At 59.7% G+C, this 16,825-nt stretch overlaps 2 protein-coding genes across 50 annotated transcripts in view; one reads left to right on the forward strand and one right to left on the reverse strand.

Moving 5' to 3' along the window:
- The first annotated feature begins 374 nt into the window (after positions 1–374).
- RTKN (rhotekin) lies at positions 375–13,462 on the forward strand. Of its 13 annotated transcripts, none has more exons than XM_089326258.1 (13): positions 1,562–1,774; positions 2,343–2,724; positions 7,789–7,988; positions 9,545–9,606; positions 9,704–9,757; positions 9,863–9,980; positions 10,162–10,371; positions 10,870–10,964; positions 11,052–11,158; positions 11,375–11,503; positions 11,812–11,980; positions 12,091–12,195; positions 12,783–13,462. In XM_089326258.1, exons 2-13 carry the CDS (start codon positions 2,653–2,655, stop codon positions 13,100–13,102), a joined length of 1,641 nt encoding a protein of 546 aa, XP_089182384.1. In that variant the 5' UTR covers positions 1,562–1,774; positions 2,343–2,652; the 3' UTR covers positions 13,103–13,462. The 13 variants fall into 13 exon arrangements, with proteins under 13 accessions (XP_051693274.3, XP_051693214.3, XP_089182384.1 ...); XM_051837274.3 differs by having other exon boundaries at positions 1,643–1,774; positions 2,574–2,724; XM_051837267.3 differs by having other exon boundaries at positions 1,731–1,968; positions 2,574–2,724.
- A 128-nt stretch (positions 13,463–13,590) lies between these two features.
- The window catches only part of WDR54 (WD repeat domain 54), a 30,118-nt gene continuing 26,883 nt past the window's right edge, over positions 13,591–16,825 (reverse strand). For 6 of the 37 annotated variants that reach the window (XM_070068897.2, XM_089326260.1, XM_089326259.1 and 3 more), the window contains 9 exons: positions 16,490–16,712; positions 16,305–16,367; positions 15,863–15,929; positions 15,718–15,771; positions 15,279–15,406; positions 14,362–14,462; positions 14,097–14,259; positions 13,854–13,928; positions 13,591–13,777 (listed from right to left, as the gene is read on the reverse strand). In XM_070068897.2, the coding sequence (XP_069924998.2) occupies positions 13,646–13,777; positions 13,854–13,928; positions 14,097–14,259; positions 14,362–14,462; positions 15,279–15,406; positions 15,718–15,771; positions 15,863–15,929; positions 16,305–16,367; positions 16,490–16,711 (1,005 nt within the window). In that variant the 5' untranslated portion in view covers position 16,712 and the 3' untranslated portion in view covers positions 13,591–13,645. The remainder of the gene's footprint in view (positions 13,778–13,853; positions 13,929–14,096; positions 14,260–14,361; positions 14,463–15,278; positions 15,407–15,717; positions 15,772–15,862; positions 15,930–16,304; positions 16,368–16,489; positions 16,713–16,825) is intronic. The other 31 variants (XM_070068899.2, XM_070068898.2, XM_017340608.4 and 28 more) reach the window with 15 other exon arrangements.

The raw sequence follows: 16,825 nt of genomic DNA on the forward strand, positions 1-16,825 counted from the left end.
ACAGGAGGAATTTGAGACGGTCGCTTCAGAGTCTGCTTCGGGGTGAGATCAGGGCGGCCCCAGGGCCCGGCTAGATACCGATTGTGCCACGCGGCGACGCATGTGGCTGCGGGATTTTCCGAGCCCGGCAGTCCGGCTTGCCAGGTGGGGGTGGTTGGTGGGGCGGGGCTTCTCTGAGCCCGCCCAGTCCAGGTGAGGCATCTTGACCCGGCCGGAAGGCTGCGCCCCCGCAGTGATCTCAAGTTGTAGGGTGCCTTTGGCTCGGGCTGTCGGGCCCGCCTGCTTGGTCTCCGGGTGCTGGCTGGGCGGGCCGGGCTTTCGGCGGGGGTGGAAGAGGAGGGTGCAGCGCCCTGCCCGGCCCAGGTGTCGTCTCCAGGGGCGTGGTTTGGGAACCCGGCAGCGGGAGATTCCCGGCCGGACTGGCGGGCGGGCGTCGAGGGACAGAAGATAGCAGAGACAGGAGCTGGGGCGTGCGAGGGGCGCAGGGAGCGCACAGGCGCGGGGCCGCCAGCATGTTCTCCCGAAACCACCGGAGCCGGGTCACCGTGGCCAGGGGGTCCGCCCTGGAGATGGAGTTCAAACGCGGCCGTTTCCGACTGAGCGTCTTCAGCGATCCGCCCGAGGTGAGAGCCCCGCGCCCCGCTGGGCGCGCCCAGGCTGCCCCGGCCGCCTCAGCCACCGGCCGCCGCCCGCGCGCACGCCGAGGGGCGGAGACGCCGCGGTCTGGGTACAAAGTGGCCGGAGTTGTTGACTTGAAAATCAGGTGTGGACCCTCTGCACGGTAATCGGACCTGTGCTGCCGCAGAGGTTCCCTGACCAGGGTTGGGACGATTTGCCTCTTCTCCGAAAGACTCTGGCTTGGCCTCAATTTTAGGGGCCCCAGGCTTGATTCCCAAAATGTGCCTGTGTACGCTCCCAGCCCGGGCATCCTCCGGCGAAGGGCGGTGGGCAGCTAGGCGGGCCCCAAACGCCTGGGCGCCCGCTCGGCCCCTGGCTGCCAGCACTTTCCTACAACCTGCCTCAACCATCCCGGCCGGCCGCGGCTACCCGTCTACACTGCGGGCCAAGGCTGCCTGCTTCACTAAACGTCCTCCCCTAGGGCTCCTGCGGGCCAGCGCCTGGCGAGGCGGGTCTCTCTTTTAACTCTTTGGGGGTCATTTGCCACACCCTAACTTTCTGCCACTTTGCCAGGGGCGGAAAAGGAGTCCCGCCTCCGGGCCGAGTTTGCCCCGCAGCCCCGCGGTCTCGGCGTCGCCGACGTCTGAGCCCTACCTGCGACTTTCTAAGGAGGCTTGGGAGGGGGCTGGAAGCGCGCTGCTAAGCCAGGGCTGCGAGGGCGAGTGGCCACCCCAAAGCTGCTTCCTTCCTCCCATTTGGAGAGCCCAGCTCGGAGCTGTCCTTCCCTCCCGGGGCCTGGAAAGGGTTAAGTGAGGTGGGCCTGGCTCCCGGCCCCCTCTCGTTCCGGCTGGGATTCCAGGCCCCGATCCTGCCGGCCCAGAACAAAGGCCCTTTCACACCCATGTCCCAGTGTCCCAGGCTGTCTCTGAGTCAGAAGCTGGTGGCACTGGGGGCAACCCCTCACCCCCAGCAACTCGGCCCGAGGACCCCGCGTGGCGCCGGCGTGGGGGAGTAAGGGGCGAGGCCCGCGGACCAGGAGGAGGGGCCTGAGAGCTGGGGCCGCCCCCGGGATCAGCCCTGCCTTCAGGGGCCAACGCCGTGGAGCCGGGGCGGAGCCGCAGGGCCCGGCTGGGCCGCCGAGCGAGCGAGCGAGCGAGTGAGCCTGGAGTGTGTGACTCCGTGGGCCTGGAGTGGAGGCGGGGGGCGGGGGACAGGCTGCAGCTGGCTGGGAATCGGGGCTGGTTTCCTGTCTGGAAGGGAAGGGGCCTGCAGAGGGGAGCGGGGGCAGCAGCAGCAGGCAGGCACACCCCAGCCTCTCTCCCTCCCTCTCCTCCCTTCTGGAAACGCGAGGTAATCGTGAGCCTCGGGTGGGGCGGGCTGGACGGGTCCCCGAGTTGGAAGAGGTGGCCCTGGGAGTTGCACCACTAACGGACTCCCACTTTGCCCCACTCCCTGGGCTCGCTCTGCCCTCAAGTCCTCAGCTCCTTGATCCTTCTTCCTAACTTTCTCAAACTCCGCCGGAATCCCGCTGGGGGAGCTCCAGCGTGCCACAAACCCCAGGGCACTGCGGAGCCTGCAGGAGGCGCCCCTCCCTGCCCGCTTCCAGCTGTGCCTGCCCCTCACTGCCCTCTCGGCACACAGGTTCTCTGTCCGCCTGGCCGGGCGTGTGGGCGGGGGCTGGGGAGGGGCCAGAGCGGGAATGAAAGGGCCTTTTTCTTCCACAGCTGGGAGAGCAGCTGCCACCAAAGCCAGCCTGGACACTGTGTGCCCAGAGCCCTCCGGGCAGCTGGCCTCCCCTCCTGGGATCCCGCTCCTCCTCACCTCGCTTTCCCTTCCCGTCGGCACAGCAGTGGGGAGGACAATTTGTCACCGCAGCCAGAGGGGTCTAACGGGAGTGCAGAGGGACGGGGCAGCCTCTGCCCTCCCCCTCCACGAGCTAGCCAACCTCTTTCCAGGCCAGGGAGCAGTGGGAGGAGGAACTGTGGGGCCCCTCTGGAGGGCTCAGCCGGGGAAGGGGCGCTGGGGCGCACGGAGATGCAGGACAGAATGCACATCCTGGAGGACCTGAATATGCTGTACATCCGACAGATGGCACTCAGCCTGGAGGTAATGGCACCACCCCTGGAGCACAAGGCCCCCACTCTTGCGTCTCACCCATCTCTGCCCTGGCCACCCCTGCTGGAGCTGGGGGAGGGGGCGGGGCCTGCTCCAAGCTGGGGAGAGGGGCAGGTGGCTCTGTGTGCCCTGCCGTGGGTGCTGCTGCTGCTGCTGCTGCATGTGGACCCAGGCTCAGTTCTGCCGGCCAGAGCACTATGTTGGCAGCAGGTTCTTTACACCTGTTTCTGGAAGCTCGTGGGTGGGTGTGGATGCCAGCCCTGGGGACAAGGGCTCCTTGTGGGTGTGGGACGAAGAGAGTGCCACGGGAGTGATGTTTGCAGGAAGGATGTCGCCTGGACAGAGTCTGGACCAGGAGTAGGGATTCTGCTGGCCCCAGAGATGGCAGGGAGCTGCTGCTCTGTTTACTTACTCTTAAAGACATTGGTTGAACATGTGCTGTGTACCAGCCCCTTTCTAGGTCATGGCAGTCCTCAGTGAGCAAGACAGGAGAGCAGGCCTTCAACATGCAAGCCCGGAAGTCATATCACAGAGTGGAATTATGGTGAAACGGGGGTGGAATCAGAATCAGGTGGGAGGGGCAGCATCGCAGGTGGAGATCAGGGAGGCCTCTGAGATCTCGAGCTCAGGCTGGGGAAAGGCCCTTGGTGCGGAGGAGGGTGGCATGTTTGTGAGAAAGCAAACGAGCCAGCGTGGCTGGAACACAGGAGTTGGAGTGGAGCTAGTAGGCAGGAGCCCGGTCTCGCAGCCTTGAAGGCTGTGATCAGGCACTTGGATTTTACTCTCCATGCGATGCTGGGCCATGAAGGGACTTCATCAGGGAATGGGGGAGGGGGACTTTAAAACAGGCTGCTGGTGGAGGCCAGCTGGAGCGGGCGATGGAGCTGAGGGAAGTGGGTTGACAAGAGAGGCAGCGAAAGACCACAGGTGCCTGCCTGAACCTGGTGGTATGGATTAAAGCACTCATGGTGAGAAGTGTGTGGGGGGGGGGGAGGTTCAAATGATGCTGGTAGATCTGCTCGGGCTTGCTGGGGGCCTGCACAGGAGTGGCAGCAAAGAGAGGACTCTAGGATGATTTCTAGCTGTATGGCTAAGTGGCCAGGTGCTATGCCCCATCCTGAGATGGGGAAGATGAGGGATGTTGTGGAAGTGACCACCCAGGCCAGCAGGGGCTTGCTGGCGCAGGTCAGAGGCAGGGGTGAGTGTGGAGAGTGCAGATCAGCAATGGCAGCTTATGGCATGTGTGCTGGCTCCCCAGCCCCACCCCCTGGGCCACAGTGGACAGTTAGTCCCTGGCACTCTCTTCCCATGAGCCCAGAGGCTGCCTCAGAACCCTCCCCAGCACAGGAGTCCTGGTCTGGTTTTGGCTGCTGCAGTAGGCAAGGGGCACCTTTATCTAATTTGTGTGCCTGGAGGGCTACCTTTTTCTAACATGCAGAAAGGGGCCCCCTGCACCTGCTGGAATGCTGGTGTTCCTAACTGTCCTGTGTCGGCCCAGGCGGGTGAGAGAACTGTCCTCTGCACTGTCCAGGTCACCAGTTACACACAGCCACTTCACCCTTAACTTTAGTTGATTCAAATAAAGCAAAGCATCAACCCCTTGGTGGTGGTAGCCACAGGTCATAGTGGCAAAGGACGTTCTGTTTGTTCTCGCTTTCAAACCATACATTTCCATCGTCACAGCAGGTTTCTTTGGCTGGAGTTGGTCTGTGTTTCTGAGTGTTTAAATTCCGCATCCTGGGACTACCCTCTCCTCTACTCCTCATCTGGCTTTTCCCCACGGGGGCCTGCCCAAGGTCTGGGGAAGAGGAGGGTCTTGGTTTTCAGGCAGGCCCACCGCTCCCATCCTGCCATGGGCCGAGTGTTCTATCCATTTCCCACCCAAGTTCAGCCGGCTTTCAAAAGAGAGATCCATTGATGTTCCAGGGAATGGCAAGAGAGGCAGTCCTGGCAGAGTAAATCCAAGAAGACTTTCTGGAGGAGGTGCTTTAAATTCCAGGTAGAAGGGAGGTGAGAGTGAGAGAAAACTTGTTTTAAACATGTGCTAGAGCCGGGTGGAGGTTAGACCCTCCCATTTAGTCCACAAATAATGCAAAAGAGGTGGGATACTTTCCAGTCTACAAACCAAGCCTCCCAAAGTTAAATCCTCCCCACTTGTCAAGTGCCTAAACCCAGCCTTGAGCCTGGTGAGATTCTGAAGGGAAGCAGAGGTGATGAGAAACAGAGCAGAAGTCAGGGACAGAGGGGGCGGGCTGGCCACGGAGGGCCTAATGTGTGCTGTGACTCATCCTCCTATGGCCCCTTGGGACCTGACCCAGGTCAGGCTGACACCCAACTCTGGCCTCTTTCCCGAGAGAGAGTCTGGGGGAAATGCTGGGGGCGGGGAGGGAGCCACGGGCCAAGCACAGGGATCCGGAGCCTGGGCTGGGATTGCTGAGATCCTGTGCTCCCAGGGCGAGAGCCGGTTTCTAGGGCACTCTGGGTCGTGGGAGAGTAGATTCCAGGCTGCAGGGCTATGGGGAAGTGACTGAGGGGTCTGGGCCCCCAGTCCCGTTCACTCAGACTGGGCTCAGTGACCTCCCAGCTTTCCCAAAGTGTAAGCTACTCTCCTCCCCTTGTCCCGTGGGCAAGAGGTCACCTTGGAGAGCGACTGCAACCTGGGAGGGGCCTGCCGCCTCTGGCAGGGCTGGGAGCCCTTTCCGGCTGTGACTGGGTCTCCGTGCTTGCAAGCCCCGGAGCCCAGAGCCTAGCCCGGCCAGGCGCCCAGAGGGACCGCCCGCACCCCTGCGCCCCTGGACCGCTCTCGCGGCAACTGGGAGCTGATGTCACCCGCGCCTGGAGCGCCGCGGGCGGAGGCCGGTGCGGCTGCGCCGGTCCTCCGGCTCCTCCGGCTTCTTGGGCTGGCGGCTCCCCGGTCCCCGCGCGCCGATGCGCCAGCGCCGCACGCGCAATGGACGGGGCTAGGGAAGGATCCGTGAGTGCCGGGACTGGGCACGGAGGCCAGCCGTGAGGGGGCTCCAGGGCGCCTCTGCGTCCCCCTCCTCGCCGGCTGTCCTCCGTTTGGGGTGTTTGTGGTGGGAATCGGGTGCAGACTGGAGTGCAGGTTGGCAAGCTGTGAAGCTTTTAGCAGAGGTAGAACCCTGGTGCAGATAGACAAAACTAGGCTGGGAGGAGCTGCGTAGTGCAGGAGGGCGTCCTGAGGGAGGGGGCTTTGGGAACTGGTTGGCCTACTTGGGATGGTGCTGGGTGGAGGGTGATGCAAGTGGGATTAGCAGAGTGGCCCAGGAGACAGAAAGTGAAGGAAGCATCTGCAGGCAGACTGGACAGGGCTTTTGGGCGAGAGAACTTAGGGTGTTCAGGTATTGGAGACTTGAAGGCTGGCACCACCAGGGACAGCGGCAAGGAGGAGGAGGAGAACTAGGATGAAGGAGACGGCAGGTTGGGGTGGCCTCATTCTTCCCCCTTGTCTGATTGGCTGGCTGGCTTGCCTCAAGTCCTGCCCCATCTGTACCCAGTGGCCAGGTTGGTATTCCATCTCCTCTCTGATGCCTGCCCCACCCCTGGTCCCCCCAGCCAGAAGTACACAGGGGCTGTTTGCTATGAGTGCCTATATGCTATGACAGGGCACTTAGGGAGCAGCCATTAGTGCCTGCATCTCTTGCCTCCCAGCTGCATTGTAGATGGGGAGCCTTGGACTTGACAAGGGTGCCCCAGTGGTCACGGGGCAGATGCTCCTGCTGCCCATGGGGCATCATTAACATCAGCACCCCCACCATGTCTGTGCACTCTGTGCTAGGCATTGTCTCACTGAGCCCTCACAACCCTGGGATTTCATAGCTGGGGAAACTGAGGCTAGGGAGCTTCAGTGAATTGCCCAGTGCTTTGTAAGCACCACCACCTCCAGGGCTCCTCTCTGAGCCATGTTCCAGCGCCTCCCTCAGGGCTTCCCCTCTGACCCTTACCCGAAACTCCTGGACACCTATCTTCCCACCCCCATTCTCCAGCTCTCAAGTTGGGGGCCAGGAGTTGGTGGATCCCCTAATTTGGAATGCAGATGGGGATCTGTGAAGCACGGGTAAACTTTGTAGGTGGTGAGGTGCTTCTCCACCGACCTTTGCCAATTAATGTCCCCTCCCCTCTGCCACATGAGTCTTCAGGGACAACCCTGGGTGGCCTTGAATATCTGTCCATCCTCTTTAGTTCTTGGCCCTCAGCCCTAGCTGCACCTTAGAATCACTTGGGGAGTTTTCCAAAACTCATTCTGCCACTTTTAGGTGTGTGTGTGTGGGGGGGTCATTTTTAACTCCAAAAATTTAATATTTTTTAAACTGTAACATAGAAAGGGTTACACAGAAAGTATCATAAGTCTCTTTTCCATTCCTGGCTCCTAGGCCCACACCACTAGCAGTCTATCCGTAAGAATGCATATCTGTGTATATGTGTATATAGGCACACACACGTGTATGTCTACAACCTGCACAAATAGTATGATTCTGCTTTGCTTTCTCAGCAGTGTTTTGGGGTTGTTCATGTCTGCACACGTGTGTGTCCCTCACTCTAACGTCTGTGCTATTATGATGTATAGACATGCTATAACTTACTTAACCAATGCCATATTGAAGGGCCTTTAATTTTGGTGTTTAGAGTAATGCCACAATTAGTATTTTTGTCCATATGGCTTTCCCCATTACACTTGTGACTGTATCAGTGGGATAACCCCTAGATACTGCAGAGTTGGATCAAAGGATGTGTGAATTTGCAGTTTTCATAGACTTTTCCAAACTGCACTCAAAAAAAAAAAAAAAACCACTATAGAAGGAACCTGTACTCTAAACCCTCAGATGCACAAGGACATCTGTACTTTTACAGAGCTTCTCCATCTGTTCCTGGGCAGGGGAGGTGGAAACTCCAGGGTTGCTCTTAAACTGCCTAAAACTTGAGTTTCCTGTCAGTTTCTCCCGCCTGGGAACTAGGGCCAGGGAGGCTGGCGGGAGGGGGCTTCAGCCTGTCCCCTGATTGTTATTTCCTTTTCCCCCTTCCTTTGACCCTGGCTAGGACACAGAACTGCAGAGGAAGCTCGACCATGAGATCCGGATGAGGGAAGGGGCCTGCAAGCTGCTGGCGGCCTGCTCCCAGCGCGAGCAGGCTCTAGAGGCCACCAAGAGCCTGCTGGTGTGCAACAGCCGCATCCTCAGCTACATGGGCGAGCTGCAGCGGCGCAAGGAGGCGCAGGTGCTGGGGAAGACAGGCCGGCGGTGAGCACGGGGGAGGCGAGGCCTCAATGGCAGCCTTTATGGATAGCAGTGGTGCACGTGTGCCTCTGTGGGGTGAGGACCACCGTGGAGATGAGCCCCTCCTGGAGCGTCCCCAGGGCCTGGAAGACACCTGGGTGGTGTCCATGGCCGTGTGTTGCTCAGAGGTGCCCTGCGGGTGGCTTGGGCTGGCCACTAGTGACAGCCAGCAGGCTGAGGGGCAGGGGCTAATGCAGAGCCCTAATTCACTCAGCCCTGCTGTGATCTTGATGAGTCTGGCTGGCTGGCTTCTGGAAAACGAATCTTCTCAAAGCCAGCTCACCAAATGGTCGATTTGTTGAATGGCCGATTTACCACAAACTGACAATGGTTTGTTATACCCGGGGTTCACCATCAGAGACAGGAACTAGGAAAGGAAATAATAAAAAGACCACTTCAAGGAAAGCCTGTCCATTCCTATTAATGTGCCTGAGTATCCTCAAAGGACCCAGCTCTGGCAGTGCAACCCAAGCCACACAGACAGCAGACTGCTGATCTGACAATGCTATGGCGACACGAACGTGTTGGAGAAAATAGACAAAAGGATCATTCTGAGAACTGGCCATTTTTGGTAAATTGGCCATTTGGAGAGCTGGTTATTGGCAGAGGAGCCTGCTTGCCTCATTAAGGCTGAGTGGGGAAATAGTCCCAGCTCCTCGCTGGCACAGTACCCATCTCAGCCAGGAAGGCTGACACAGGGGTAACTGCCAGGGGCAAGTGGAAAATCCACCCTAGAGCCGCCCCCCATGCAGGTAAGGGGAGCACCACCTGTGAGCGTGCTGCCTCCCATAGGCCCGCCTGGACGGGCTACCCTGCCTTGTCACCACACAGCCCACACAGTGTAACCCGAGGTATACTCAAGTCCCTGGTGGCAGACACATTGCCAGCAGTGTCACCTCATCTAGCTGACGGCCCTAAGCAGGTAACTGCATTAGTGACACTGTGACTACATTAGTGACACTGTGACTACATAGGGATAAACTGGCTGGCATATTTAGGAGAGGGGAAGGCTGCGTGTCTCCTACTGGGGACAGGTGGAGAAGTTGCAGCCTCTGTGGCCAGCAGGGGACAGGGAAATCATAGCTGTGGGGCAGAGGGGGCTCTGTGGGGACTGGCACACAAGCATTCCCTACTTCTGTCTTTTCATCAAACACTGCTCCAACTATTTTCTGACTGACACAGTATGAGCTAGTAGTAGCGCTAGGTGATGGAAAGGAGCAGCCTCCCTATTACCATCAGAACAGCCTGCAGTGCCCCTCCCCCACCTGCTGCACCAAGCCTTCGGGTTAACAAAGAGCTCTTGGAAGGGCCTCTGTCTGGACACCTGCCCCTCCAGGCCCCACTTGTCCCTGGCAGGGGTTTGGGGAGGTGGTCAGGCTTGGAGCCGGAGGAACGTGCAAGATGATGTGGCTCAAGTGTCCTTAATGTCCCCAAGCCCAGCAGACCTGGATTCAGGTGCCAGCCTGTCTGGGGGCCTGGGGGCTCCTAGGCCAGGTGAGGACGCTGTGATTTACCCGCAGGCCTTCCGACAGCGGGCCACCCGCTGAGCGCTCCCCGTGCAGAGGCCGTGTCTGCATCTCTGGTAAGAAGCACAGCATCCCTGGCCGCTGGCACCTGACGCCCACCCACAGGGTCTCCTGCCCCACCTCAATGTCTCTTCCCACCCCTCTACCCCTCAGACCTGAGGATTCCACTCATGTGGAAGGACACAGAGTATTTCAAGAACAAAGGTGGTGAGTTCTACCCACCCTGGGACGAACACGGGGCGGGGCCCTTGAGGTCGGAGGCACGGAGGTGTGGGGGACCGGTTTTGAGTGGCGCACCCTCTCGGTCCCCAGACCTGCACCGCTGGGCTGTGTTCCTGTTGCTGCAGCTTGGGGAACAGATTCAGGACACAGAGATGATCCTGGTGGACAGGACCCTCACGGACATCTCCTTTCAGAGCAGCGTGCTCTTGTGAGTCCTCGTCTCCCAAGTTCTCAGACGCTGTTGCTCCAGCGGAGGAGCGGGCAGGGGCAGGCGGGTGGGCAGCGGGCCTTCCCTGTGGAGCTGCCCTGTGCTTGCACCATCCACACCACCCGGACTGTCCCCTGGACTTCCATGGCCACTCTCCTCTCTTCCTCCTGCACGCCTGTAGCACAGAGGCGGGGCCAGACTTTGAGCTGCGGCTGGAGCTATACGGAGCCTGTGTGGAAGAGGAGGGCGCCCTGGCTGGTGCCCCCAAGAGACTAGCCACCAAACTGAGCAGCTCCCTGGGCCGCTCCTCAGGGCGACGTGTCCGGGCATCGCTGGACAGTGCTGGGGGCACGGGGAGCAGTCCCATCCTGCTCCCCACCCCGGCCGTGGGGTAAGGCCCTCTCTGTGTCCTGCCCACAGTGACCCATGTGTTGAGCATGCAAAACCCCTTTACACTGCTGCCAGGACCTGCGGACACGTGGCGGTGGCCACACCCCAAGGCTGGCCAGTGCAGAATCCTTACGAAGGCAGGGAGTTATGTGAACAGAACGAAGCTCCAAAGTTGGAGCAGGGTGGTGTGGGCCCATGAGGTGCCCTACAGGCACCTGGAAGCACCCTGTGGAACCACCGAACTCTGAAGGGCTACCAATTACAGGCAAACTCCTTAACCTCTCTTTGTCTCATCTACATGAAGGATGCCACGAAGCTTACAGGCTGTCGTGGGACTACAGTGGGATGACAAACTAAAGCCGGGGTCGGAGCCAGTAAATGTACGCTCCCAGCCCCACTGGGGTGGCAGGCTCGTTTTGTGTGTGGCAGCCTCATGCAGCAGCCCTGCTCAGCCCTCGCAGCGCCTGCTGTCTAATGTGCCTGCTGCTCCTCCCTCCAGTGGTCCCCGTTACCACCTCCTGGCTCACACCATGCTCACCCTGACAGCAGTGCAAGATGGGTTCCGCACACATGACCTTACTCTTGCCAGTCACGGTGAGTGCGTGGGTGTGGAGGATGCTGGCTGGTGAAAGGTCCCTTCTCATTCCCACCCTCACCCTGTACTTCCTCCTCCTCCCCCAGAGGAGAACCCCGCCTGGCTGCCCCTGTACGGCAGCGTGTGCTGCCGCCTGGCAGCCCAGCCTCTCTGCATGACTCAGCCCAGTGCAAGTGGTACCGTCAGGGTGCAGGTGAGGGGCCCTGTGGAGTGGGAGGGAACAGAGGGAAGGCAGAGGAGAGCCTGGGCCCCTCGGAACAGGACTCTTGAGAAAGCAAGATCTGGGTGGAGGAAGAGGGGTGCGGCTAGACCAGCTGAGTAAAGGATGGGAGGAGGGTAGACAAAAGGAGCGGGCTCGCCATGGGGGCTGGGAGTGACTCCCCCAGGAAACGCCAAGTCATTTATGCAGCAAGCTGGGGAGCTGCAGAACTGGGCCCGAGTGCACGGAGTCCTGAAAGGCACAAACATCTTCTGTTACCGGAGACCTGAGGATGCAGACGCTGGCGAAGAGCCATTGCTTACTATTGCGATTAACAAGGTGACGGGTCCCCTGGTGGTGAGGCTACCAGGCGCCTGGGCCCAGGAGCCTCTCCTTCAGCCCCAGGAGGGTGGGTGCAGACCTCAGAGATGAGAGCATGCAGCTGGCATCAGTGTCCTTGGCCCGCTCTGTCCTTCCTTGCCTGGTTCAATCCCCCCCACCCTGACTCTGGACCACCTGCCTCATCCTGCCTTTTCCTTCATGCCTTCCCACTCTGCTCAGCAGGAGGTGGGAAAGAAGGCTCCGCAAAAGCCCCACGAGCTCCTCCTTTCACTTCCGACTCTCATGGCCCCCTATTTCTCCTGCAGGAGACCCGCGTCCGGGCAGGGGAGCGGGATCAGGCCCCAGGCCGGCCCTTCACCCTAAGCATCAGTAACCGGTATGGGAATGATGAGGTGACGCATGTCCTTCAGACAGAGAGCCGGGAAGCCCTGCAGAGCTGGATGGAGGCCCTGTGGCAGCTTTTCTTCGACATGAGTAAGAGAGAAGGACTGGGGTTTGTTGCTGTGCCAAGTGAAGTGTAAGGAGGAGAATGCCTTGGCAGAGGGCAGCCTGGCGCCCTCCTGTACTGAATGTTTTTCCTCCAGGCCAATGGAAGCAGTGCTGTGATGAGATCATGAAAATCGAAACTCCTGCCCCCCGGAAACCACCCCTAGCACTGGCCAAGCAGGGCTCCTTGTACCACGAAATGGGTGAGTGACAGCACATTCCAGGAACCTGATGGGAAGCAGGGCTGGGGGCTTCCAGGGAACCCAGATTGTGACAACAGAGAAAGCACACTCTGGGCTAAGGCAGTTCTCCAGGGCCCCAGGTCCACCTCCCACCCCCAGTACATTGTATTCCTTTCTCCTCTCCAACTCTTCTTAGAACCACTTCCACCAGTTTCAAGCAAAACCCCAAAGAACCAGATTCATTTCATGGATTTCTTTCCTAACTTCTTCTTTTCTGTTTCCCTTTCTGCATGCGGCTTCCTGTCTCTTCCTCTGACCCCCCACTTGCTTGGCATCGCTTTTATTCTTCTCCTTTCTCGGTTTCCTCACCCACGTCTGCTCCTCTCCCTCTCCCCCTCCCCTCTGCACCCTGTGCCCCACAGCCCTCTCAGAGCCCGTGGCCTCGGGGGGCCGAGGTGAGGGGCTGCTGCTCCAGGATAATGCGATCTCGGCTGAGATCCGGGCTTTGCTTTCCTCCTATTACAGTGACAGGTGATGCTCAGGGCTGGGAAGGCCTGGGCCTGAGCTCTGACTAGCCCCCTCCCCTCAACCCCCTCCTGGTGCCACAGCTATTGAGCCGCTGGATGACATCGCAGCGGTGACAGACATCCTGGCCCAGCGAGAGGGCACGAGGCTGGAGACACCCCCACCTTGGCTAGCCATGTTTACAGACCAGCCCGCCCTGCCCAGCCCCGGCTCAGCTGCCCCAGCCTGGACCCACCCCCTGTCCTGGGGGCGACCCCGAACCTTTTCCTTGGATGCTGTCCCCCCAGACCACTGCCCTGGGGCTTCCCGCTCGGTCGCCCCTCTCCCCCCGCAGCGATCCCCACGGTCCAGAGGCCTCTGCAGCAAAGGCCTGCCCCGCACTTGGCTCCAGTCACCAGTGTGAGAGAAAGGTGCTGGCACCAGGATCTGGCCAGAAGAGAAAGTGACCAAATGCAAGTGGGCTCTGGATACAGCACTGCCCCAGCAAGTTGGCCAGTTTGGCCACTTCTTCCTCTGCTGGACCGGGGGTAGGCTGGGGAGGGGGAGCAGAAGACTCTCGAAGCTGTGGTTGCCATGGTACTAAGAGGCTCATTCCTGAGGCTGGCCAGGACCCCCCCCCACCGAACCTTTCCTGGGAGAAAACTGGAATCAACCCTACCCTACCTCCCTGCACTAACCAGCTTTGAGGATGGCGCTCAGGAGCCGTGGGAGAGAACACGTCTCCCTGTGACTATACACCGACCATTAAAGTTATTTAACAGCAGCCTTCACCTGGTTCTTGGGGACAGGTTGCCTCTGTCGGCTCGGCCTGGACCTGCCCCAGCCCCCGTTCCCTGCAGCCCCTCTCCCAGCTGTGAAGGACGGCTGTGCCACTGAGTAATCAGACCAGGGCCAGGTGGAGGGGATACTTTATAAATACCACAAGAAGAAAGGGAGGCTGCTCTTCTCACACACTGCTGAACCTCAGGATCTCGGCGAGGTCGTAGCCAGTCACAGCAAAGGAGCTGCCGGAGGGATCACAGAATCGAGCCCCACACAGCTGGGTGTTGGATACACACTCCCCGTGACAGTGTTCCACCTGGGGAGAAGACGGCCGCTCAGGACCTGCCACCTCAGACGCGGGCTCCCCGAGCCAGCCCTCCCGTGACACACACCTCAATGGAGCCACTCTCTGGGCTTCTGCTCAGTTTCCAGATGTGCACAAAGGTGTCCTCGGCTGCAGAGAGTAGCTACGGGGACAAAATGGAGGGGGACCGGGAGTCGGAACACGTGCTAGCCGACAGGTCTGGATGCCTCAGGCGGGGGCCTGCCCGGGGTGGCAGAGACAAGCCCGGGACGTTTCTCTCACCATCCCAGCGCCAGGGGAAGGGTGTGTGGGGATGTGGGAGGAGACCGACCTTCCCCACCTCCGGAGCTAGGTCCAGAGCACAGATGGTCCGGGCGTGGGCGCTGATCTGGACGTGAAGTGTTCCTTTCATGGCCTCATACAGACGCACTTGCCCATTCCCATAGCCTGCTGCTACAATCCCCTGCCACAGCTTCACAGAGGGGCAGGGCACCCTGCATGGGTGACACCGGACTTTGATTTCCCCAGACCCAAGCCCACTCCCCATCCTGAAACTATGTAAGAAAGGCTTCACAGCCCCCTTGTGTCTCACCTACCCAAATCCCGGAATGCGGGTCACTAACGTGAATTCGGGCCCTGACCGCCACACACACAGCAAGCCCGAGTCATCCGCTGTCACCACGTCTGCCATACAATCCTGAAGGGAAGAGACAGGGTCCAGCCTCCCCCCGCCCCACTGTGTGCAGGCAGGCAGGCAGGGAGCATCTCTCTTGCTCCAGGAAGGGTCATGATGCGAGGCCCTCCTGGCTGCACCCTCCCCAGTTCCCTCAGGAAACACCAACTGTCTTCACAGCATTTCCCTAGAGTCTCGCAGCCACTCCCCTGCCCCAACACAAACACATCATGTGTTGGGAGGAGGTGCCTAAGTGTCCTCCCTGGATGGATGATGAAACTGAGGCCGCAGTGCCGCAGCCTCCTAGAGGTCTTGCAGTAAGCCAGTCCATCACAGCTGGCAGTGGCTCCCAGACCCCAGGCGGACAGGCCCAGCTCAGGGCACCAACTGGGAAATACGTTCCCTGTGCTCAACAGGCTTGCAGTCCAACTGGGGAGACAAGAGTTGTCTTTAAGGGCAGTGTCAACTCGGGGTTCAGCTAAGACAGAGCAGTAGGAACTGGACTAGGGGGAGGACTTCCTGGAGAGGGAGGCACTAGAGCTGGGCCTGCATGGGTAGAACTTGCCCAGGTGCAGAGAAGGAAACTGCACGTATCAGAGCTGGAAGGCATCTTAGGAACCATCTATTGTGACTCTTCAGCTCATAGCAGTACTGAGAAGTCTTCCTGAATGGTAAAATGTCATATAAATGCAAAGTATCTCTGGCCTGCACCTGAGGCTGCTGAAATCTAGGTAAGTTCAGATTTGCCCAAAGTCATCCAGCTGCTTAGTGGCAGAGCCAAGACTCAAACCAGGGGTCCCCACCTCCCAGGCTCATTGGCACGGGTAGAAGTGCACTCACCCCTCCCTGGACAGGCTCAGTGGCGATGTCTGTGATTGACGTCTGATGCCCCGCCAGCTCCTCACTCAGCATGATGTTGGGACCCTTGGCTGGGATGTCAAACACCAGCACCCGCCCTGACCATGTTCCTGCAGCCAGAACCAGTACCCAACTGATGGCCTCCTGACCCTCCTGGGTCTCCAGCCATCACACTCGGTACTCCCTTCAACCCAGAAACCTTGGTACCACAAACCCCTCTCTCACTGCTCCAGCAGCCCCTGTCCCTCCACTCCTTACCCATCCTACCCCCGCTGCCCCTCTGAACCCTTCGATGCATTTTTGGGGTTTCTCAGACCCCCTTCACTCCCACTCTTCCCTCCAGCCCTTTAGAGTTTCCTTAGGTTCTCAGCCACAGCCCACATCCAAGCACCCCTCAATGCCCTGCCCTTGGCCCCCTCACCCACACAGATGAAATGGCCGCTGGCAGCAATTCCCCGGGCAAACACAGCCTGTACTGAGTACGAAAGGGGAAAACTATCAGCTATAGCATCTCCCCCAGTCCCAGTAAATGCTCCCTCCCCCCCCCCACTTGGTCCCACAGGTACCTGGAGGGGCATCTCCAGTGTCCAGGGCATGCCAGTACACCATGATGGAGCCATCAGACTCGAACATCTGGAGGAGGGGGACAAGGACCTGGGCATGACCCAGCTGATCTTGGCTGAGTTCTGTGCTCAGTGTTTTTACCTAGCCATGTAAATCCTCAAAACCATTCTGGGAAGAAGGTCCTGTTGGTGTCCCCAATTCACAGAGGAGGACACTGAGGCCCAGAGAAGTTAACCGCCTTGGATAAAGGGACAGCTGTTGGAGATGGCAGTTAGGAACTGGAGAAGGCAGAAAGAATGAAGAGGAGACATGCGGGAAGAGTGGGCTAGGCGTGTGAAAAGTAAGGGACCGTTTAGAAGCAAGGGGAGAAGGGCCTGGGAGGCAGGGGCGGGGGTGGGAGTGAGAAGACCCGGGTGGAGGAGGGCAGGAGGGTCCTCTTCTTGCCTGTATTCCTCGGTGTGAGGTGAGAACCAGCAGTACCCGGAAGGGGAGGACGCACCAGTGGACCTGCAGGAGGAGGAGTAGAGAAGGGGGCTTGAGTGCGAATGCAGGGGGTTATAGAAGGCCTATCCCTTAAGGTTTGGAGAGAAAAGGCAGGAAGCAACACGGCTTCCAACTCCATGCCTCACCTGAGTGATGAGAGGGGGGCTCACTCCAGCGCCCTCCTTAGCCTGGAGCTGGCGCTGGACCAAGGACCCATCCTCAGGGGCAGCGCTGAGGAGCTGGGCGCTGGGCCCATGAACCACCCCAAAATGTCTGAGGTTCCCAGTGGGCAGCTGCAGCACACTGAGGTTGTTGCACAGGGCGGCAGCCGAGCCTCGAAGCGGGATGGAGTGCTCCCGGCGGAACATCCTGAGGAGGGGACACCCGAATCACCTGGAGCGCGGGAAACGCGACAGCAGACTCCAGGGGCCGGGCAGGGGCACCGCAAGAGACCCCTGAGGCCGGGTCACTGATAAGATGCC

This window comes from Oryctolagus cuniculus, chromosome 2, assembly GCF_051225735.1.
Source record: "Oryctolagus cuniculus isolate XC-2025 breed Fujian yellow rabbit chromosome 2, ASM5122573v1, whole genome shotgun sequence".
Classification (NCBI taxonomy): domain Eukaryota; kingdom Metazoa; phylum Chordata; class Mammalia; order Lagomorpha; family Leporidae; genus Oryctolagus; species Oryctolagus cuniculus.